Below are 23,708 nucleotides of genomic sequence, written 5' to 3'. Positions count from 1 at the left end.
TATTACTTCTACTACTACTACTATTACTACAACAACTACAATTACTACTACTACTACTACTACTACTAATATTACTTCTACTACTACTACTAATATTACTACAACAACTACAATTACTACTACAACTACAATTACTACTACTAATATTACTACTACAACTACAATTACTACTACTACTACTACTACTACTACTAATATTACTAATATTACTACTACAACTACAACTACAATTACTACTACTACTACTGAAACTGCTATTACTACAACTGCTCCTTCTACTACAGGTACTACTACTACTACTCCTACTGATATAATTATTACTACTACAACTACAATTACTACTACTACTACTACTAATACTGCTGCTGTTACTGCTTTTTATTTTTATAGTGCTGTTCTCAAACCCAGGGTCGCTTTACAATAGCATGATAAACAGTCAAGATGATAAATAGTCATGTATCACACACACACACACACACACACACACAGACAAAAGAAAAGAATCAAGGGGAAAAAATACAAGACATTAAACAGAACAGGGGTAACAGGGGTAAAGGATGAAGTGCTGGAGAGTGTTATATGAAAGGGGCTGGAGCTGCTCATGTACACTGAGGGAGTTACAGTACTGGGTGAAGCAATGGGTTCTGTGTTGTGTTATGGAGGAGGAACTGGAGGCCGTGTCGAGTCGGATCATTTTCATTTCCATTTTCCAAATCATTTCCACTTGAGGTAGTGAGTGTCATCACCGACTGGAGTAGACTGTATATGAGATGTAAGGAATATAAACCATGATGAACTGTTATAGGAAAACGATCAACAGAAGAGTCGTGAGAGTTGGCCTCACAAGACGGGGAGAAACTACCCTGAAGTTTCACACAACAGCACATCCCCAAGTCTTCATCGTATACATATTGTCCTTCCTAACGATTTTTATTTATTAAAGAACGGCACATCATACGTTTTATCCGCTTAGAGTTACGCTTAATGTTCCGGAACGTCCCTGAAACCAGTTCATTCCCGCAGCCACAAATAGCATCTGACCAGCCGGGCTTTGTTTCCTCGCTCCTGAAGTTGTTCAGACGAAAAACACAGCTTCACCATGTTAATGATGACGTATAATTTTCAAATTCGGTTTAAAAATTCAGTTCAATTGCATTTTACGACTGTACGACCTTCCGAAAATGGAATTTCAAAGTAAATTATTCTAAAGTAGCATAAAATGGAATAAGGTGTACAATAACATGAGCTGTACAATAACATAAGGTGTACAATAACATAAGGTGTACAATAACATAATAAGGTGTACAATAACATGAGCTGTACAAGAAAAAAATAAACAGACAACTTGATTACCATCAAAGCTGCTGTTATAGAAAATGAAGGACCCCTTCTGACCAATCAGAATTGAGAACTGTGGATTCAACACATACCCACGAGCAGCGCCTCTCTTTCAGATTTCACAGGACTGGGTGGACCTTTCTCTGGGACACTCTCTTTCTCTTGACTGCAGGACACCACTGCGGATGCTGCTGACTCCTGACACACACACACACAGACACACACACACACACACATAGTGTCATATAATGCAAATGTTCTCTGAAAGGCAGACGTGAATGTGGATAGAGAGAGAGAGAGAGAGATGAATAGCATGCATGAGAAACAGGAAGCATGAGCAATGAGCAATAAGAGCACTGGCACTACTCTTAACTGATGGAGTGAACTTGTGTGTGTGTGTGTGTGTGTGTCCATTTATAGTGTGCTGGGACTATAAGGACAGCCTGAGTTATGTCTCTCTGTGACCCCTGTATAGCACTCTTCCTCTCCCCACACCGTTCCCCTCCTCCTCTTGTTTGGAGTCGTGTCAGAGTGATTTATGCCACCACAAATAAAGTTCACCTCCGCTCCACTGCCCTCTAATGATCTGCCACGTTACTAGCCACGGCATGGAGATGGACCAGGGACGAAGCAACGGGCCTTCATGAAACTGTAGCCGAGGATTAATCGCTCCAGAAATAACTGCAATGCATGATTTAATTGTCTTTATCAATTTTATGGCACTATTATGGTATAGTGCATCTTTTTCGTACATAGTTAATAATAGTGTAATAATACTTCACATATAAAATAGACCTTATGAGAGAGACATAAGAAAATATAATAATACATATAAGCCTATGTAGAGTATGTATATGTTCTAAAGGAAAGTGTTTAATAGTACTTGAAAAAACAAAAAGTAGGTTATTGTGATTAAAAATTATAATTAGTGTAGGTTTTACGACTCAAATAAAATGTATATTTATGAATTTATTTATTTATATTTATTATTTTGATTTATTTGAATTATATATAATTTATATGTATATATAAAATTTTTAATATTATTATTTTTTTTAATGTATTCAATTTCAGTTCTTTACAATAATTTATTCAAGTTCAGCTATGACATGTCCCCTGTGTAGGGAGCATAAATACTGTAGTGAACAGGAAGTCATTTGGGATTTGTTGGGTTTGAGCTAAATATCACTGACAAGCCAATGTTCATGTAAGTGCATTAATAAACAAAAAGGTAAATAAAATACAACAAAAAAAAGGTAGTGAATGAATGTAGAAGGACGCTTGCTTCATTTTTAAGGTTGTTCATTTAACCTAGATCTAATGCAAATGACCTCTGCTTGATGATGATTATTTTTTAATGCAAGTTTATTCAGATGATAAATGTGTTTGCTGTATAATGAATGATGCAGCAGGTGTTGTATGACAGATCAGGACCTTTGGCTTCAGCTAGTTTATTCACGGCTATAAAATAAATGAAACGACTTTTCATTAGTTATGATGCCATGCGGTTTAAAATACGAGTGTGGAAAATGCGATGGTCAGCCAAATAACTGCCGGGAGAAGCAAGAGAGAGGAGGATGAGAAGAAGGAGAATAATGAGTTATGTGATGGAGAGGTGAAGGGAGAAGGGATCATGGAAAGGGAAGCTATAGAAGTAGGTAGAGTATGGAAGGAGAGAGAAGGTCTAGAGGAGGGGGGAAGGGACAGAGAGAGAGAGAGAGAGAGAGAGAGAGAGAGAGAGAGAGAGAGAGAGATATGTCATGAAGCAGGGATGGAGAGCTGCTTCTGTCACTTACATTGGCATGACTTGTATTTTCATCGCTGCCTCTGTCCTCCCACTCCGGCCTCTCCAACTACAGGCAATTAAAGGCAATTAAAAACAAGGAGAGGTGTTAGTGAGACACATACACACACACACACACACATGACAGAGAGAGAAAGAGAGAGACCGACGGAGAGAGAGAGAGACTGACAGACTGCGAGGGGGGTAGACAGTGAGACTTAGACAGAGAAAGAGAGAGAGAGAGAAGAGAGAAAGAGAGAGATACAGAGAGAGACAGAGAGAGAGGGACAGACACAGAGAGAGAGAGAGAGAGAGAGAGAGAGAGAGAGAGATACAGACAGAGAAAGAGGGACAGACAGACAGAGAGACAGGCAGAAAGAGAGAGGGACAGGCAGAAGATCGAGAGAGAGAGAGAGAAGGTTACACAATAAATAGCGAGAGTATCAGTGCTGCCTACAAAGCCTCTAGAGAATATCAACCTAAGATAATTATACCACAGCGCTGTCGAACTCTCCGAATCTGATTGGTCAGTAGGTGTTGATTCATCTTCTATAACAGCAGCTTTGACAGAACTGCCAGCTAATTAAAGTCCAGTGTTTTGTGTTATATTAACGCGCTTGCTCTAATATACGAGTGTCTCTGTAGTAACAAGTCATTTATGTATGGTGGACCTGTATGCTGGATGATCTACATAATCTAACTCACATAATAACTGGACTGTAAAGGAAAATATGTGTTGCTATTTTAGGAGAAGTGTTCTAGATTTAGAGATTTAACATTTACGGAAGGAGTCTCCAGTATCAGCGCTGAGGTATAAGAAGAATAAAACACTTAAAACATGATGCTATTTGAAAATATTCTTCTGTGCTGTTTACATTGAGCTTAATACGCGCCTCACATCACGTGAAAAACCAGGACGCAGCAACACGTAGCAAAAATGGCTCCTGGATAGAGTCAAACGGTGAAACACTGAACATCACAGAAGTGTGTGTTGTAGTGAGGGGGAAGCAAAGACTCGCCACTGACTGAATCCACATGCGAGAGAATATATACATTCTTCCTTAACCGCCTTTCTCTTCAGAAGCATATGAAAGGGCATTGCATTAGATTTTCTGACTTTTCTGAGGCAGAACATTGTTTAAAGTGAGATCTGTATAACAGTTATTAAAGGTTAGAGCAGAATGATGAATGCAGCAGTGTGTAAGATTTTGAGTATTGACCTCTTACTGATTTATTCCTTATATAACTCACTGTGTGATATCGCTGGCTGCTGCATGGTTCTGCTTCGATCCTGAGCTCTGTGTGCAGTCTCACATGTTCTCTGGTTTCCTGTATTGCCCTGAGTGTGATGTGTGAGAGTGTGAACGTGTGATACCCTGTGCAGGGTGAATTTGTGCTTCAATTATACTGTTCCCCAGAATAAGGATAAATCAGTTGTGCATGGATGGATGAATAAATGGATGGATGGATGGATGGATAAATGGATAGGTGGATAAATAAATAAATAAATAGATGGATAAATGGATGGATGGATGAATACATGAATGAATGGATAAATGTATGGATGGGAGGTATGGATGGATGGATCGATAGATGGATAGATTGATGGATGGATGGCCGAATGAATGAATGAATGAATGAATGAATGGATGGATGGATGGATGGATGGATGGATGGATGGATGGATGGATGGATGATGGATGAATAAATGAATGAATGGATGGACAGGTGGGTGGATGGATGAATAATTGAATGAATGATTGGATGAATAGATGGATGAATGAATGAATTAATGGATAGATGGATGGCTGGATGCATGAAAGAATGATTGGATGGATGGATGGATGGATGGATGGATGGATAATTGACTGATTGATTAAATGGATGGATGAAAGGTGCTCTAATCCCTAGCACAGTATTATCATTATTACATTGCTGTGGATGTGAACAATATATATATATATATATATATATATATATATATATATATATATATATATATATATATATATATATATATATAGCTACAGGGAAAATGAGCATTAAATTGATTTCCTTTGACTCCATTAATGAGCCTGATTCATCTGGGTATTAAATGTGTGCATCTTTTCCTCTCCCACTCAGCACCTGCCACTGAATCTCCGACCAAACTCATCAGATCAGACGCATCGCCGTTACAACGGCTCCTGTCACTCTCCCCGCGCCGCTTTATCTGCCATCAGCCAGGCGGGAGGTTAAAAACTGATTAGACTGAGTGACGTGAGAAATCAGAACTTAATGCAAACCGCACAGCTTCACGCTGCTAAAGAAACAGATTTCAGCAAACCTGTCTCTACACGATAACAAGCCAATAGCGCAATTCTGGCTTTAGCTTCAGCTATATTCGAGTCGCCATTCGGTTCAATATCTCGTTGACCCGCAGACCCTGCTCAATAAACACCGGCCCATCATTGCCGTGTCCCTGATGAGAGCGGTGTGTGTGGAAACACAGCTAATTGAAAGCGTCTGGCAGTGAATGATGGTGTTGGGAGAGAGCTGTGTGCTGCAGAGGTGTCATTTGTTCTCATTAATGCAGAAAATCTTGGTGCTCTCTCAGAACCTATTAGAGCCACCGGGGGGAAAGGGGGGGAGGGGTCACAGGGGTCACCCTGTTGCTCTGTCACTGACAAATCAGAGTGGAATTAGTCATTTTAGTCTCGGAGTTTAAGTGGTCAGAAAACCACCCAAACAGACATGTAGCTAGAGAACATGTGGGGAAACAGCTGGCTGAAAACCTACTGGGCAAAACAACAAAGAAAAAAAAAATGCAGTGACCTTCTATCGAACAGCCAGATGTGATTTCTAAAGATAATTCACAAATAATCGTCCACAGCTTTGTTTATAAGGACAGTCTCGCTGCTCTGTCTGAAATCTGGTTAATATCTAATGAGTCTAGACTCATCACTGAGCACTGTACTCAGACCGACAGCCTTCATTTAGACCTCCCATAATAACCCCCCCCAACACACACACACACACACAGATTTTCACTGCAATTTAAACCTTAAACAGAAACACTGCTTCCCCCAGAGGCTTTGTATGAGTCAGAGAAAGGTGTGTCATAAACTCTGTCTATGTCTGTGTGTGTGTGTGTGTGTGTGTGTGTCTGTGCGTGTGTGTCACTCACAGGCAGGGTGTGTGATGCGGGGAAGGCTTGAATTCTGTCTTTAAGGCTTTGGATTTGACTCTCCAGCTGCTGTTTGTCCTCTGTGCTCTTCTCCAGCTCCATCTCTCTCTGTTTCAGCTCATCACGGATCTTCAGCAGTTGCTGCAGAAACCAGAAAAAAATGTTTTACACACACAATCACACACACACACACACACACATGTGCTGAACTCCAACATCCCACACAACCAAATCTGTTTCATAATAATTCAACATCTTTTAACTGGGTCATGAAACAGTAAGATGTTCAGTGTCGTGCAAACCCGGTCGAGATGAAGATGTTCTCTGTATCTATGAGATTGTTTATTTTGACTTATTTAACAATGCAACGATACTGCATTATGGTTCTATCTGAATTAGTGTGTGTTTACACTCAGAAGATCCTAATTTGCATCTAGTTCACATTGTGATCACTAATCAGTTCCTGTTCATGTTTAGTAACATACTATTTTCGAATGATTTTTGACTTCAGTGATTTATGAGTTTTATTTTCACAGTCAGTGATTTTTCAATATTTCATTCGTAGTCTTAAATGTCCGCCTATTTAGCCAGCTCTCGATAAAATATCTACTTAGAGTTAACTTTATCTCCTCTCTGTAGCATCTGTAAACTTTCAACCAATCAGAGTAAAGAGATAAACTGTCAATCAAATGGCTATTAAAAAAAACCCCAAAAAAACATTTCTGATAGTAGAACTCAAGGTTAGGTTCAGGTAAATGACCAGACCAATTTGTTCCATGGTGCAGTTCCAATGTTTGTGTTTCCACTCTAGGTGATTTCAGTGGTGTACAGCAGTCAACATGGACACTCTGACCGCACCAAGCTGTGATGCATTGTGTGTTTTGACACCTTTCTATCATAGCCAGGGCTTTTGCAGCAATTTGTGCTACAGCAGCTCTTCTATGGGATCAGACCAGACTTTTCTCCCCATGTCACTTTGTTCTAAAATCCTTTCATTCATTTTTTTCCCCTCCATCCAACACCTCAGTGGTTTTAATGTGATGGCTGATCAGTATATTGTGATAAATATATTCTTTACATTTATCAGTTAACCATTTTTACCCGTACACCAGCGTTCCAGTACGGTGGCAGAATGGAAATCGACTCATGGGACATTTTCCCATCAGCAGAAAACAAATGAATTATTTTCTGGTCACAAGTCTGATGTGAAATGAGTCAGGACTCTGTTGGCTTTCAGTGTGAAATGTGTGTTGTAGTTTAGTGGTTAAGGTGTTGGACTACTAATCGGAAGGCTGTTCAAATCTCAGCTCCACAAAGCTGCCACTGCTGGGCTCTTGAGCAAGGCCCTTATCCCTCAATTGCTCAGTTGTATATAAAAAAAAAAACGAGATAAATTGTAAGTGGCTCTGGATAAGAGTGTCTGCCAGAAACGGGTGTTTTTCCCTCAGTTGGATAACCTTACACAGAATTTTAGTGGTTGATGAAGACCCCTTAGAATTTTAGATGCTTATGAACAAGCATACAGCAGAAATGGGTTTGATATCATTTACACTGAAGATAGAAACATTTGTGACTGTATCATAGATCTATCCTCAGGTCACGGGGATCATCGGGCATCAAGGCAGGATACACCCTGGACGAAGTGCCAACCCATCACAGGGCACACACTCATTCACTCACTACAGGCATTCACTACATTTAGAGACTCCAATCAGGAGGAAACCCACCAAGCACGGGGGGAACATGCAAACTCCACACACACAGTCAGTGGGAGCGGGACTTAAACCCAGGAGACTGGAGGTGTGAGGCGAATGTGTTAACCACTAACCCACCGTGCCGCCTCCTATGAATAGATTGTTCCTAATGGGCTAGATAAAAACAGAAATACAAATGCAAATTCAAATACAAAGTTCTGAGTGTCTACTTTCATATGAGTCATTAACCATCACTGTGGAGTGCGACATGACAAAAATATTCAATGCTAAACATGGACACAACAAGGCGGAAACTTAATTTTTGGGCCTATGGGAAAATTAAGTTCCTGTTTCTGGCAAATCTCAGGTTAGACTAGATAAATTCACCTCAGTCACTAGCACCCAAGTTCTACAAATGTCACCAAAGCTGAAACAAACAAACAAAACAAACATCTGCTGACAACATGAGCTTGATCTATGTTGGGGAAAATACAGAGGTTTTCCTGGCGCAGTTTCAGTATTTGTTATCGTATCGTAATCACAGTGATCCTTTGAGAAACAGTAAAAGCAGCTTGACATGAGGTCTTGGGAACAGGAAGAGAGCTCTGTCTTGTGTGTATTTTGTTCCTCCGGTGCCTCAGGCACACTATGGAAACAAGACGGTCAGAAATGGTACCGTAATTACCGTCCGGCAGCCATGTGATCAAAGTCTCTCGTACTGAATTGAGCACTTGTATAAGGTCACCTTTTAGCTTCATGTCTGCGTGTCTCATGTGCTGTGTTGATGTCTCGTAGCCAGTGGTGGTGGTGTGCCGGTGTTTATGAATAAATCATACATCGCAACAGGTCTGTGTGTTAAATGCAGAGTGGAGGAAAAGCCTCACATATGCGACAGTGATTTAATATCAAGAGATCACGGAGCTACGCGAGCAGGAGCTGAGCTTAAGCAGGATGGCATGGAGGACGCTGACACAGCTAGCTAGTGCTTATTAAAAAACTCCTGTATAACCACCATCCGGTTTATATCCACATTCACACACTTGGGAAAGCGTTCATATACAGTATAATATAAGCTGCAGATACAGAGTGTGTGCATTTTTACAGAAAAACAGGTCGTCCCGCATCGCTCCGTAATTCAGAGTAACTCCGCTCGCTGAATCAGGGAAATGAAGACGGAAGCAGCCGGGGGCCTGAGTTAATCCCGCAGGAGTTTGATTAGAGAGCTGCCTGGGTGGCGGGAATGAAACTTTGCATACATTTTAATCAGAGCCTAGTGAGCAGAAGGTTTTTTTCTTTTCTTTCAGTGCAAAATACAAATCAATTTATTTAGATTGCCGTTTCCGAACGAACTCCTGGGTTTACATGGCTAAACAAATGTACACCATGTTAAGAACAAGCTTGTGATACAGTACTTACTTCAGCTCAGCTGTTATTATTAACTGATCCTTAACATGCCATTATGATGCAAGGAGACGTAAAGCCTGACATGTTGGCTGTTCCTGTGTCTTGTTAGATTCTGCTCAGAGCAGCTTGTGTGTTTAAAGGTGAGCAGAAGTGTGTTACACTGCAGTGTTAGATCTCTGCCCTGTTGGTCTCCAGAAGGTTGAAATCCTGGCACTGCCAAGCTGGGCCCTTGAGCAAAGTCCTTAACCTTCACCTGCTTACAGCAACGTATGTCATTTTGGATAAAAGCGTCTGCCTAAATCAATAAAAGTAACCGCAGGATGCTCATGCAAAAGCTTCATTCATCTCCTAGGAGGGTATCTTCATGTACATTTCAGGAAAAAAAAAAAAACCCCACATTTTTGTGGTTATTTGAGTTAAGAACATGGCTGTGTGTAAAACTCTACAGCACTTGGCTAATGAACACATGCAGTCTAAACGGTGCACTAGCAGCCAAACGGTTTTCATTTCTGCATGTCCTCCAGGCCACAGCGTCTCCCGTTTCTCATTTAGGGTTTCGGAGCTCTTCTCCTGAGAGCAGTCTACGTGCCCTTCATGCGCCGTTTGGTGAAGCTGAGACTCGGCAGCCGTCCAGGACTCGCAACTCATCTCAAATACGAGCGAGGACTAATCACTGCAGATGGGTACTATGATCTTCATCTGAGGTGTCTCTGCTTATTAATTTAACTTGTCTTTAAACAGCATTAGGGTTACTTAAAGTGTGAAACAAAGCAGTAAAACACTCGATTAAACGAAGCATCACCGATGACTTCATGTATCTAAGGACCTGATAAGTACTCTGCCAATTTCCTACACGTGATTTCATTTTGTCTGTGTGATCTGTGGCGGGTTTTTTTTTTTGACAAAATTATGAGTGCCATATGTCTGTGAATGGAAAAGTTTACATTTCCATCCATGTACCACATTGTGATTCTAATTATTTTCCACTCGTACCTCATATAAACAATCTGCAGAAGTGTTTGAGTGAGCCTGCACTGAGACTCTGCATCCTGTTTTGATGACATCAACTAACTAATTGTAGGCTTGGAGAAGGAATGAAGAGCTTAAGGAGGCATTTGGGACAGGGACTTAATCCAATTTTGTCTTCCAGAGGTTTTTATTTTTTTTAACTCATTCATAATCTCATCTCATCACGGTCTTCCAATGGCAAACTCGGATACCGTTCAAGTCGTATTCTTTATTTATGTGTAATAGGGAAAAAAATGTTCAGATCTATGTACAGTTACATTCCATGCAGCCTGGGGTCTTTGGGGAAGTGTACGCAATTTGAAATTTCATGGAAGCAATCACACCGTATAACAGACGAGGTGACATTCCAGCATCTGAGGCCAGGGTATACTGCAAACAATGCAAAATTAAAGCTGCAAGCAGCATTTTCAGGGGCATGGAGTGAGCTGCACAATCACAGACATGGTCCAATTGTCGCTTAAGCAATCACATGAAAGCAAAGCCATAACTTTAGGCAAAGGGATTCATGAGTGACTTGTAGCTTTGGGTTCCTGAGATATAGCCTAACTTCCTGTTTGGTGTCTTCACTGTCAGATTTGTCAGTTCATTACAGGCCCTTTGGAGTATTTTAATTATTCTGAAGATGATGTGACAAATTTGGTTTTGATTGAAAAAAATTTTGAAGGAGGAGTAGCAGAAATAAATGGAGGGTGTGTTGAACTCATCTCAACCCAGGGGACCAGGTGAGCCTAGGGTTTCAATTTTGGACATGCGGTCCAAAAGCTCTGACCATAAATATACTTCCAAATTAGGCCAAAATCGGACCTAATGGTGGCGCTAGAGCGTTGGCAGCACTTGGCCTAACTTTGGTTAAAACGTTCCTTTGAATCTTCCCCATCACAACATTTTATTAGATGGATTTATGTGCTGCCATAACCAGTCAGAAGAAAAACTAGTCAGAAGAACTAGAAGAAAAAAATATATATAAAAATAATAATAATAATAATAATAATAATAATAATAATAATTAAATATTAATATTTAAATATAAAAAATATATATTATATATGAAAAATAATTAATAATAATTACAATTTTTTTTTTTTCATTTCATTGTCTGTACTGCTTAATCCGATCTGTCCTCGGGTCACAGGGAGCCTGTGTCTATCTCAGCCATCATCAGGCATCAAGGCAGGATACACCCTGGACGGAGTGCCAACCCATCGCAGGGCACACACACACACACTCATTCACTCATGCAATCACACACTACTGGCAATTTAGAGACTCCAATCAAGCCTAGAAGAAGAAGAAGAAGAAGAAGAAGAAGCATATGGTGCTTATGCATCTTCAGCGTTTGGCCTCCTAAAAACCTGGCATCATAATATGAGTGGAATTTAAATGCTCCATTTAGTTGGAGCGAGTTCATAAGAATGGCACTTATTTGCCAATTTAATAAAGTAATCAACTTTTTTAAGCATATGGTTTCTGTGGTCATTAATGCTTTATATATATCTGTGCAAAAAACAGGATTTTGTGTGCAGTCAGAAGTCTTTCAATTCATTTCTATTAAACTTGAGAATAATCTCCACCTGGTATTTTGCACAATGAGAAGAAAACAAGATTAAACAATAGACACAAGCATGTAATGACCAACATCTCAGTAAGTTTGTTTATGATACTGATCAGACCTCGCCCTATTGTAGTTTAAGAATAAAGCATGGTGTGTGTGTGTGTGTACCTTTTGCATGCCCTGCAGTGCTTGTTGTAGGAAACTGAGCTGTTGTTGGCGTGTCGTGTCTTCCTCACTGCGCTGAGGATGAGCTTTACTCTGTTCCTGCTTCAGCAGCTCCACCTCATTTCTGTAGGCATCCAGCTGACAGCGCAGACTGTCGTTCTCCTCCCTCAGGGCCTCCACCTGTGCCAGTGGCCCTGAGAGAGAGAGAGAGAGAGAGAGAGAGAGAGAGAGAGAGAGGGAGAAAGGGACAGGGAGATGAAAATGAGAGAAAGAGAGAAAGAGGAAAATTAGAGAAAGAGAGAAAGAGGAAAATGAAAGAGAGGAAGGGAGAGACAGATGAAAATAAGAGAGAGAGAGAGAGAGATGAAAATGAGAAAAAGACAGAAAGATGAGAATGAGAGACAGAGGGAGAGAGAGAGTAAGAAAGAGAGACAGAAGGGGACAGAGAGATGAAAAGGGAAAGAGAAAAAGATGAAAATGAGTGGGAGATGAAAATGAGAGAAAGAGAGGGAGAGAGATGAAAATAAGAGACAGAGACAGAAGAGAGAGAGAGTGATGAAAATAGAGAGAGAGAGAGAGAGAGAGAGAGAGAGACAAAGGGACAGGGAGATGAAAATGAGAGAAAGAGAGAAAGAGGAAAATGAGAGGAAGATGAAAATGAGAGAAAGAGAGGGAGATGAAAATGAGAGAGAGGGAGGGAGAGACAGATGAAAATGAGAGAGAGAGAGAGAGAAAGAGAGAGAGAGAGATGAAAATGAGAAAAAGACAAAGATGAGAATGAGAGACAGAGGGAGAGAGAGAGTAAGAAACAGAGACAGAAGGGGACAGAGAGATGAAAAGAGAAAGAGAGAAAGATGAAAATGAGTGGGAGATGAAAATGAGAGAAAGAGAGGGAGAGAGATGAAAATAAGAGACAGAGACAGAGGAGAGGGAGAGAGTGATGAAAATAGAGAGAGAGATAGAGAGAGAGAGATAGCACGATAGAGAGAGAAAGACGGACAAGAATATTATTTAAAAATCTTGAACAAAAAAATGAAAACAGAAGGAAATAAGCCCCTAGCTGAGGAAACTTCAATTTTCCGTCTCCTTGTGCACTTTTGGGGAGGTTCACTCGAGTGTATGCCTCTCAGACATAACATTTTATTTCCTAATTCCTCCTCTTTATGAGGCCAGTAAAAGACAATGAGCGACTCTGGTATTTAATTGTTTTGTTAGACAGTTTTCTATTCTATTAACATTAGGACATTTTACAGGCAATAACACTGACTCGCCGATTTACTTTAAAAATCCCTGAGCTGTTTCTTTTTATTCGATCGGGATAAAAGAAGTCAGTCAGTTGTACTGAGTCAGAAGTTAGGTGACACTGCTTAATGATGGGTCAGGAAGGTAACCGTTAAAGCCGTGCTGAGAAGCTAGCTTAATTTTGGCCTATTGTGAGTTTGGAAACAGCGCTGCACTCGCAGACTTTAAATGTCAACTCACGTATATTCCTCTCAAAGCAACCAAATTGTTCAGCACATTATACAGAAAACTCAGAGGAACAGAGAGTAAGACGACGAAGGATGAGGAAGATTGTACCTCGTAAAACCGTATATGTAAGAAAGAGAAACAAGAAGAAAGACGGCAGCGTGTGTGTCAGAGAGAGAGAGAGATATGAAATGTATGATGACAGAAAGAGCAACATTTTGAATACAAACAAGGACACATGAGGACAGAACACGAGGGCTGCAAAAGCCAAGATGAAAAACAATAGATGAAGCGTGCGCTCATGCCGAGATGAGAGAGCAGAGTTAAAAGAGTGTGTGTCAGGAAGAAGAATGAGAGAAACACATACAATAATAGCTAGGTGAGGTGTGTGTGTGTGTGTGTGTGTGTGTGTGTGTGTATGGAGACAATAAGTCAGCCGCCGATGGTGAAGCGTAGACAGCTGAGCTAAAAGGGTGACCGAGAGACAGGAGCGAGGGAAAAGAAACGAGTGGAAGAGATTAGAGAAAAGATGGCTCCGGCTGAAGTGGGTCATTTCTCCGTGCCGAGCTGCTATCTCGGACTAATTAGAGAGGATTAAACGGAGGGCATGTGTATTGCTTAATGCTTGGCTTAATGTGACGCTGGTACTGTTATCAAACGGATGTAATTAAACGATGGCAATACGGTTATTTCGAACCCGTCGCTCTTTTGTTCAGTGGACTTGTAGCGCAATCAGTGTGAGAAGAGGATGAGGAAGAGGCAGAGTAGGCAGCCAGCCAGGGGAAGGCATCCCATTCATCCAGCCTGGAGCTGGTACAAGAAAATCTTATGAGAAAAAGCGTTTCTGATCCAGATTTTTTTTCCAGCCGAAGAAAAAAAATTGTGTGTGGTTTGTGTAATCAAGTTTCCTGTATTGTCAGCACTCAGAGACAGGAAGTGCAGTCAGTGAAGAAGAAAGCCCTCATCCCAGGATATGCTGTCTTCCCCTTCAGGACCATCATCTAGCTGATTAAAGTTGGGTTGAAACGTTTGATTTCAGGAGTCTTTCAAGATTAGTACCTTGACTGGATCTGGTCAAAAAATTTTGTCTACCTGAACATAACACCCATATATATATATATACGCTCACTGAACATTTCATCCCATTCCGGCTGTATTCCCGTTGACCTCCACCTCTCAGTAAAGGCTTTTCGGTAGATTTCACCAAATTAGTGGGAATTTGTGCATTCACCCACATGAACGTTAGTGCAGTGAGGTATTGACGTAGGGTGAGGAGGTCAGTCTGTGTTCCAGTTTATCCCAGAGGTGTTCAGTGGGGTTGAGTCAGAGTCAGGGCTCTGTGAAGGACGAAGTGAGTTCTTCCACTCCAACCTTCTCAGACCGTGTCTTCATTGATCTCGGTTTCTGCACAGGGGAATCTTCCATGCTGGAACAGGTTTGAGCCAGTTCTACTGAAAGGAAATTGTACAACTGTGCAATATTGTTGGAAGGCCCACATATTGGTGTAATGGTGATTTGTCCCACCATCTCTCAGAATAAGAGGTAGGTATACATCAAGACTCTTTTCTTTTCTGGCACCGAGGTGGTGGAATGAACTTCCTCTAGGTGTCCGAAAAGATGAGTCACTGTCCGTCTTCAAATGATGCATGAAGACCTACCTCTTCCTGAAACACTTAAACTAGCTCTTATTTTCCCTGTTTGTTTTATATAATAAAAAAATACAGTTCTCAACCAACAGTTTTTAGGCTGATGACCTATTGAACCAGTGTTAATGTATTAATTGATAGAGACTTCTAAGCACTTTTGTACGTCGCAATGGATAAGGGCATCTACCAAATGCCAGAAATGTAAACGTAAACCACAGACTGTGATAACGTGTGTCCTCCATGTCAGAATATGCAATGAAGATCCTCTAATGATAGGCATGTGATTAAAGAAAATCAGTTCTTGAGCTTGAGATACGTTGTTCTGTCCATATAGCAGGTTTCACCATTGCCACTACAGCACTCGTATCGGCCTATTGAGTTCTGTGTAATCCATTTCCTTCTGAGATTAGCCTCAGAGATTTCAACACAATTTTTTTTGCCAGAACATCAGCTTCTTTTGGTCACAATGACACAAAAACACTCACTCGGACTGAGACAACAAAATCAGAGAGTTTCAGAGAGTGAAATCAGGCCAGAAATAAATATCAAACAGTCTTCCCCTGAGGAAAGGCTTAAGTGAACTTGCATGTGCTTTTGTCTTGGCTGGAAAATACCAACAGCAGAAGAAGTTTGAATTCTCTGAGCACAGATCATTAAGAAGATCAGGTTTGTGAATGGCAGGTGTGAAATGTTTACTCATTTAGTAAATTTAGTATCACTCAGGATAGTGTTGAATAATCTAATAATCATCCAAGTGGATGGTGTGCCCTTTCCCCCGCATCATGCCATCCTTTCACACATCTCAGAACACGCTGTCGGAGATCGTAATCGATGTTTCCTAATAATCAAGCTTGCACCTGAAATGGAGTGTGGATCAAATCCCGTTAAACGTATGATTACATTTGCATACATCTGCATGCTAATAGGGATTGCTGTTACACCTGGGGATCTGTGATAGTGCTGCTGGGATCTGCAATACTGAGCTCGGGGTTGCAGCCTGTCAACCGAAGGCATCTTCCGTACGTGTCAATCACAAAGTTGCAAAAACAAGCTGCAATGGTGATTTTCCCAGCATGCACCGTTGGTTCGTGGTGTGCTACGCAGCTCCGGTGCGGAGCAGGCTCTAATGACTCGTCAGTAACGAGCGGAACGAAGCCGAAGAGCTGAGCGAGCAGCTGGCAGACACGTTCTCAGCTGTGCACTCCTGTGTTCAGTCCACTAGAGGGGTTTATGGGAGTATAAAGAACTTAATAGCTTTGGATCATGGTGGAATCAGTTGCCAGCTCCATTTGATGACTTGGGCGTGTAAACTAATGGCTCCTCTGCCAGCAAGGCCAGTGACAGGGGGACAAATTGACAACTGAGGACTAAAAAAGACAGACCTCTCATTGACCCAGCCATAACCTTTAATTCTGTCTGCCTTTTCTTGTTCCCTGGTTGATTATTTGTTTAAAGTTCCGGTATGGGGAGACATTTTCCAGGAAACTTGCGACATACCGGATGGCACACTTCCAAGTGATGAGTCTGACTTTCTTGGAACATTTTTAGTAAGTGCTTCTTTAGTTTTGCAGAACTACTGAGGTCCAGCTTGCTGTACTGAATGCTGTACTGGTCCAGCATCAGTATTACAGACTGTCCAAACTTCTTGCTTGATCTCTGTATATCCTGGTTAAAAACTGTCCAAAGTATCATATTGTAATCTTGTGCTGTCTTTTTGCACACATGGACTTCAATTCACTGTGTACTGCACCAGCGGTATATGGTTGAACCGACAATTAAAGCTTTTTGACATGATCTCAAACACTGCAGAAGTGTCAATAAAAAACAAGCTCGTAAAGCGAGTAACAATTAGACAAATTTACTTAATAAAGAAAAAACAACAAAAACATCAACACTGACCATACGTGCATCGTTGAGTTGCATCCTGGAACTCATCCAGGAATACTCTGTCTTATTTAACAATTTAAGAACTCTTTTGTTCCTCAAATGATTCTCGAACCTCAGTTTAAATATGCCTAGAGCAGCAAACATGGTTAATTTATTTAAAGCCTTGCTTCGGATAAGTCAGGCTACGCGCTTTCTTAATCCCAGGTGATTCGTGTGATGCTAAGGAGGGCACCGTAATTCTCCTTCAGACGGAGAAGACAGTACTAATTACGGGGCCCAAAGTAAACAAAGAGCTCTTCGGGCTCCTTAAAGCGTCAGCACATTTCCGTTGGCGCAGTTTCTCAGTTGAAAGCCGTCGCTTGCTTGCTTGCACTAATTTTACGGTGCTGTGCAATAACAATGAAAAGAGGTTTCTTAATGACCTAATTACCACCTTATCTAATCTGGGCTGGTGTGTGAAGGACTGGGAGTTCCTGCAACCCAACAAACAGAATGATTAGAGTGAGTAGAGCGCTGTATTTATGCAGCTCTCTATAATCCCAGCTCCAAACAGAGGTTCAGGATGAGGCTGTATTGTAGTCAGACAATAAATGTGAGGGGGCAAGAGCTCTGCATACACTGTGGTTTCCAATTACGATCCTCATGACACACCGCAAAGTTTTATTAGCTCTCACAGTGCAGAAGAATCTGGTAATTCGCTGACAAGCTAATCAGAGCAGCACAAAAAAATAAAAGGAGGAAAAAATTGGTTCCCTACCCTAGATTTCTCACATTTAATGAGGCAAAGCTTTGACATGAGCACATCAGTGGCATCCAGGAGATCTCCACCGCTGAGACCTGCTGAGGAACTGGATGTGCGTGTTAGAGGATTATGGGTACCTGAGTCATCCGAGTCTTTGCTCTCCGGCGCGTCCTCCATGTCGTCATCGGACATTTCCATCTCCTCTTCCCGCCGGATTCCCATCAGTTCCTCGTTATGGATGTTCCTGATTTCCTGCGGAACAGGAACACACATGATTCTCAAAACACAAAGCTCGGAGGCTCCAGAGACTTTAGCACATAAAGTTTATGAATTAAAAATGAAGCTTGATGATTTTATTATTTTTTTTGTGAGCTCCCACAAAATTCTCTAAGCGCAGGTGCAACTTTTGGTACTCTTTGTTGGCTGACCTTGTTGGATCAGATAGTTAGCAAACTAACACAGTGTTCAGAAAGTTTGTGTGTGTTTTAATGCCTGGCATCAATGCTTGAGTGAGATACAGATTTGCTGGGACGAGCAGGGGCGTTTGGAGCAGATGTCTCTGCATGGGTGCTGCCTGCTGGCCCACCTAATGGGGAGCTCGCCGACTAATGAGGTGTGCACACGAATTCACTTACATAAAAGCTGCTATGGGGAGAGATCCTAACTCCCAGAGAAACTAAAGGCTTAGTGTAAACACCACCATCTGCCTGATGCGGAGGGGTCGAACAGGTAACGCAAAACACAAACACACCCATCTGGTCAGATAGATTTAGAGACAGAGAGAGATAGAGAGAGAGAAAGAGGGAGGGAGAGAGAGAGAAGATTGCAAGAGTGAAAGGAGATGAGGTTATACAGAGGGAACTGAGAGTGAAGGACAGAAATAAAGAAGAGTGACAGAACCCTAATCTGGTGTGCTGCAGTTTTCTTTTGAAGTCCTGTCTGTAAATCCAGAGATTACAATCACCAGTGTATCAAGCCACACAACCTGCAGCACATAGCCGCTACCGACGAATTCGGGTCAATCGCAAAGCGCTACCTTCTCAGAAAATCAATCAAAGTTGTGCTACAATCAGAGAGAAATTGACACCGTTACCCAGACTAGAGCATGACATTCTTGCTTTTTCCAACCTGCTATTGGAAGGGAATCAAAACGCTTTCTACACTAAATATAACCTCATGCCATCTGACCTGTCAGTAGAGCCAGAGCAAGACGGAGTCTGACCTCTGTATCTTTTCAGTTTTCTGCAAATAATCCACATAGACCACGGAGTGACATGGCGCTGATCTTTATCGCAAAGATCCCGGGGAATCTCCACAGCGAGAAATCTGTCCTAACAGATCTAATCAACTGAGAATAGCCCTTTATTCCAACTTCGGCTTCACGTTCATATAATCATCTTTATATTCATCTTTTAGCTTCTTTATTTTTAAACTGAACTCTATTTCCAATGCTTTGCCTGTCCCTGTACGGGGACTTTTTGTTGAACCCTACAACAGTGTTCCTTTATCACTATATAGAAACCTTTTTTGAAACCTAAGTACCCTTTATTATCCAATCACCACCAACAAGAACCACAGAAGAACTGATTTTTATCTAAAAGCATGCTTCTTCGGTCCATATTTTCTATCCCTCTAATTTACCTTTCGTATTTTAAATCTGCTAATATCATAGATGTGAAATACACACTGTTATTATAATAAATAATTCAATTCGATTTATTTGTATAGCTCTCTTAATAATAGACATTGTCTCAAAGCAGCTTTATAGAAGTATAGAAACAGGAAATAAGTATATAGTTTAAAGTTACTATTTATCCCTAATATCCCTAATATTATCTCTAATGAGCAAACCTGAGAAAAAAAACTCCCTTAGATGATATGAGGAAGAAACCTTGAGAGGAACCAGACTCAGAAGGGAACTTCATCCTCGTTTGGGTGGACATAAATAATGTAAAAGTAAATAATGCCCTTTCTACAACAGCAACCAAGAGCTCTTGAGGAACCATTAAGTCAGTGTAGTTTCTAAGCTCATTTAATAATCTCAATGTGCCTGAAATCCTCCTGAAAATACTTCTTCATAAATGAGGTCCTTACCTTCAGAATCACCCAGAGAGGCTCAGTAACTGGACAAGCAGGAACACAGGGATTATCAAGCCACATTAACTCAACTTGTCTTACACTGTTCTTATAGTGTAGAGCTGAATTCCAACCAATATCCCCTTACATACAGATAAATCAGTGTAGAGAGAACAATTCTGCCTTATTTATCCCTCATTTTTGTGTAGATGCTTTAAAAACTACAAATTACCTGCCAGATTTCTGTCTTTCTTCAACAATCGAATTTTGATCTCTATGAAATTAAGCATAATTAAACGCTTAGCAACTGTCTCAAACAGTGACAATTCCTCGTAAATGCAGCATGCGCTAAACCTTCCAATAATTCCAGTAATGCAGCTCAGCCACTGCAATGCATCACCTGTGTACACACAGATATACCTCATCTTACCCTGATCGCTTTCTTTCAACTCATTCTTATGAAATTGTACTTTCAGGACATTTTCATTACATGCGCATGCACAATTGAATTAAAGAAGTGATTAAAAGTCGACAGCGTAACCTGTGAATAAATTTGCCTAGGACCCGTTATAGAGTTTGTAGCCGATCAGTCGACGTTCACAGTAGTGAGTCTGCTTTGACGTGAATTCACACGAAATCAGGAAACTTTTCTTCCAAAGCAACCTGTTTTTCATAAACACCACATTTCTTGTGTAAATGCTCTCATACACAATTCAGGAATAGGTTTGTTTCCGATTTGATAAACAAGGCCCATTGTGCCTGAAAACACATGGAATTAGGGGAGGAAAAAGAAAAAGAATAAATCAAATAACAGCTGTTCTCTGGACTGACCACAACCCGCCTCAATCAGGATCCAATTACTGGGAATCTACTGGGAATCCTATAAAAATGTAAAACTCATGTCATGAGCAATGTGTAGCTCGGACAGGACAATGGAGTCTTTGTGCAACGCTGTGTAACAGTGAGAAAATGGCTAATGGTTAGTGTAGCCAACTGGCGTGAGGTTAACAAGGACAGCGTGGCCCCAGTGAGGAAACCACATCGAGCTTCGACTCATCTAAGATGTCAGTGCTAAGGAAAGAAGAAGGCACAAGGTATCCAAATTTTCATTAATCCTCCACCTCCGCTATGCAGGTTAGCACATTACGACAAACATGAACTAAAAACTGCACATTCAGACATAATGAAACACCTACCTTATGTCACGACGAGACTCTTTTGCATCAGTGTAATGCTTGTTCCAAATCCAGTTCCCATTTAACGCTAATGAGATTACATGATACGACTCGGAAATGTGAACGCTTCCTGTCGAGTGTATATTCATTACTCGCTTAACAAGACCTTTTTTAAGCACTTTTGGATTAGCATAAACAGTATCAGCCCTGCGATCCGTGCAAAATGCCGTTGTGTTGCAGCCTGGAAAAGGAGATTATGATGTTAATTACACGCCCAATTCAGTCTTTGCTCACTTGCTGCGTGAGAGACGAGTCTCAACACTTACCGAATGACCAGTAAACGACAACAGTGTTATACTTCGTTGGCCTCCTCCGCCCACTCGGAGCACATTTTGCTGCAGATCACTCATTAATGAGGTATTCTTGCATCCTAATGTTTCAATTTGCTTAAATTAATAATAAAAAAAGGAATTTTTCAAGCACTGAAATACGGAGCGGTCCAGTCGGGAGAGAGCGTGTGAGAAGGACTGTGTTGAATGCACTAATTTGCAGAAGAGCCTTACGAGTCCGTAGGTAAGTGTGGGATAAAAGGGCAATGGTCTCGCTCTTCTTGTGTGGCACTGCTCGCTCAGGTGTGTTACCTTCTAAGCGCTTGTGTGCTGCTGGGAGCTCGGGCGCTGTCTGGTAATTTACAGCTACAGCCAACTGTCTCCGTTCCCCTGTTTAAGACCTAATTAATGTAGGACTCAGGAGAGAGCATATGGAACTGCACTGGAAGGCGGGGGAATAAAAAGGCCTAATGGATCAGTGTATAAAGTAACCATAATCGTCAACATATTCAGTTTAACAGAAAGAACAGAAGCAAAAATTGAGAACACCAACCTCTGCTTGCTTGCGCCACATGTCCAGGTTCTTGCGTTGGGCTTTGGAGAAATGGTCCCATGCCTTTTGTTTGGAAGCAGCGTGGAATACAGACACAATCTGCTCAACTGTGGCAGGGGGACGCGGGGGGCCAGTATGTACCGTCCAAAGAAAGACAGAGAGAGAGGGGCGATTGGGGAGAAGCAGAGGAGTGGGGGAAAAAAAAACTGGTGTCAGATAGGAAGGCAGTGAACTACTTTTCTCGCCCTACTCTCCCTTTCTACAGCAACAACACTGGTGCATGGATGCTAGCATTAATGCTTCAATAATGCACGGAGGAAACACTGGGGCACCTGTTTGACTGTTGTTCAGACCACTGAGGCAACTTCTGTGCAAAAACTCCTCGAAGAGATCATGAACAGAGCGGGAAAAAAAAAAAAAATTACCACATCACCTCTGATCTCTTTGGAAGCTTTGGGCTGTCAGGAGACTCAAAGGATCGCTAGCTTGTTGGAAAAAGCAGGTAGATGTGGAGTCTAATGAGACTCTGTCATTACTTTGCGATATGTGTGTGTGGATCTGACAGGACGTCTCTCTTGTGCCAACTCATTAGATCAAACCTTACGGAAATAAGTTCATCCACTCAGAATTGAGAGATGAGCTTTGGCAGTAATCCTTCAGGAGGAGAGACTGAATATTCCACAAAACGGAGAACACTGAGTATCACATGTCAAACTCCAGCCCTAACTGCACCGCAATGCTGTTTCTGCTTTAACACCACTGCCTCACAACCTCTGCCAGTTAACACGCTGGCTGTGAGCTGAATCAGGACTGTGAGAAATGCAGACACTAAACCCCAGAGGCCTAGGGGACTGCAGGCATGCAGATCAACTGCCCTCTGCTTACAGAAACGATTTTCTTTTAAGGCTTGTACACGATGATTTGGTATCTATCACTATTTGTTGTCTATACATGGAAAAAAAAAGAAATTGCACAAAAACACAAAACTCAAAAACCTAATTTGGTACAAGAAATAAATAAATAAATAAATAAATAAATAAAAAACAAACAAACAAACAAATAAATAAATAAAAATGAATAAAAAAAACCACAAGCATTTTTGGCTGAAAAATAAAAATAAAAAAATAATAAAAAAATAAATAAAACAAATTTTTTAAAAATCTTGGAGCAACAAAAAAATATATTATTTGTTGTTACTTATACGCATACAGACTGTGTACTCTACATGCTCTTATCCCTGCCTCTCTACTATTTTTGTATGTTTTTTGATTCATTTACTCAACATATTCCATTAGTTTCTAAATTTACAGACACCATGTAGAAATCCCACCAACAGTCAATATTCTCAGCAAAGTATATCATCTCGTTTCTTATATCCTCATGCTTTTGCCCTGTTTTATGTACATGCCTGGGGGGTAACCTGCTCATAACTCCGCCTAAGTAAGGAATAAATTAAGAAATAAAGCAGGATGTGGATCAGTTTTTAGCTCAAATTTTCCAATAACAGCCTGTCACTTCTGGTTGACTAAAGCAAGTTGCCAACATTTTATTCTTCTTCATATCCATTTATGGTTAAGTTTAATGTTGTGGAACGTCCACAAAACACTAAAGCTACATTATTGTAGCTATAAACAGTTATTTCCCCGCCGGCGTCTCTTTCATGAAAGCAGCTTGTTAGATAACAGTGATGTTCCTGAAGTCC

The 23,708-nt window shown here is 41.0% G+C and overlaps 1 protein-coding gene across 4 annotated transcripts in view; it reads right to left on the bottom strand.

The window, feature by feature from the left end:
- The window catches only part of enox2 (ecto-NOX disulfide-thiol exchanger 2), a 292,078-nt gene that overhangs the window by 16,455 nt on the left and 251,915 nt on the right, over nt 1-23,708 (bottom strand). For all 4 annotated transcript variants that reach the window (XM_058407650.1, XM_058407652.1, XM_058407651.1 and 1 more), the window contains 6 exons: nt 22,007-22,113; nt 18,011-18,125; nt 12,135-12,325; nt 6,288-6,428; nt 3,135-3,191; nt 1,431-1,536 (listed from right to left, as the gene is read on the bottom strand). In XM_058407650.1, coding sequence (XP_058263633.1) covers nt 1,431-1,536; nt 3,135-3,191; nt 6,288-6,428; nt 12,135-12,325; nt 18,011-18,125; nt 22,007-22,113 — 717 coding nt within the window. The remainder of the gene's footprint in view (nt 1-1,430; nt 1,537-3,134; nt 3,192-6,287; nt 6,429-12,134; nt 12,326-18,010; nt 18,126-22,006; nt 22,114-23,708) is intronic.

The sequence above is a fragment of the Hemibagrus wyckioides genome, linkage group LG14, assembly GCF_019097595.1.
Source record: "Hemibagrus wyckioides isolate EC202008001 linkage group LG14, SWU_Hwy_1.0, whole genome shotgun sequence".
In the NCBI taxonomy this organism is placed as follows: domain Eukaryota; kingdom Metazoa; phylum Chordata; class Actinopteri; order Siluriformes; family Bagridae; genus Hemibagrus; species Hemibagrus wyckioides.
The sequence above is the reverse complement of the archived record's forward strand: the minus strand, read 5'-3'. Positions and strand labels throughout refer to the sequence as shown.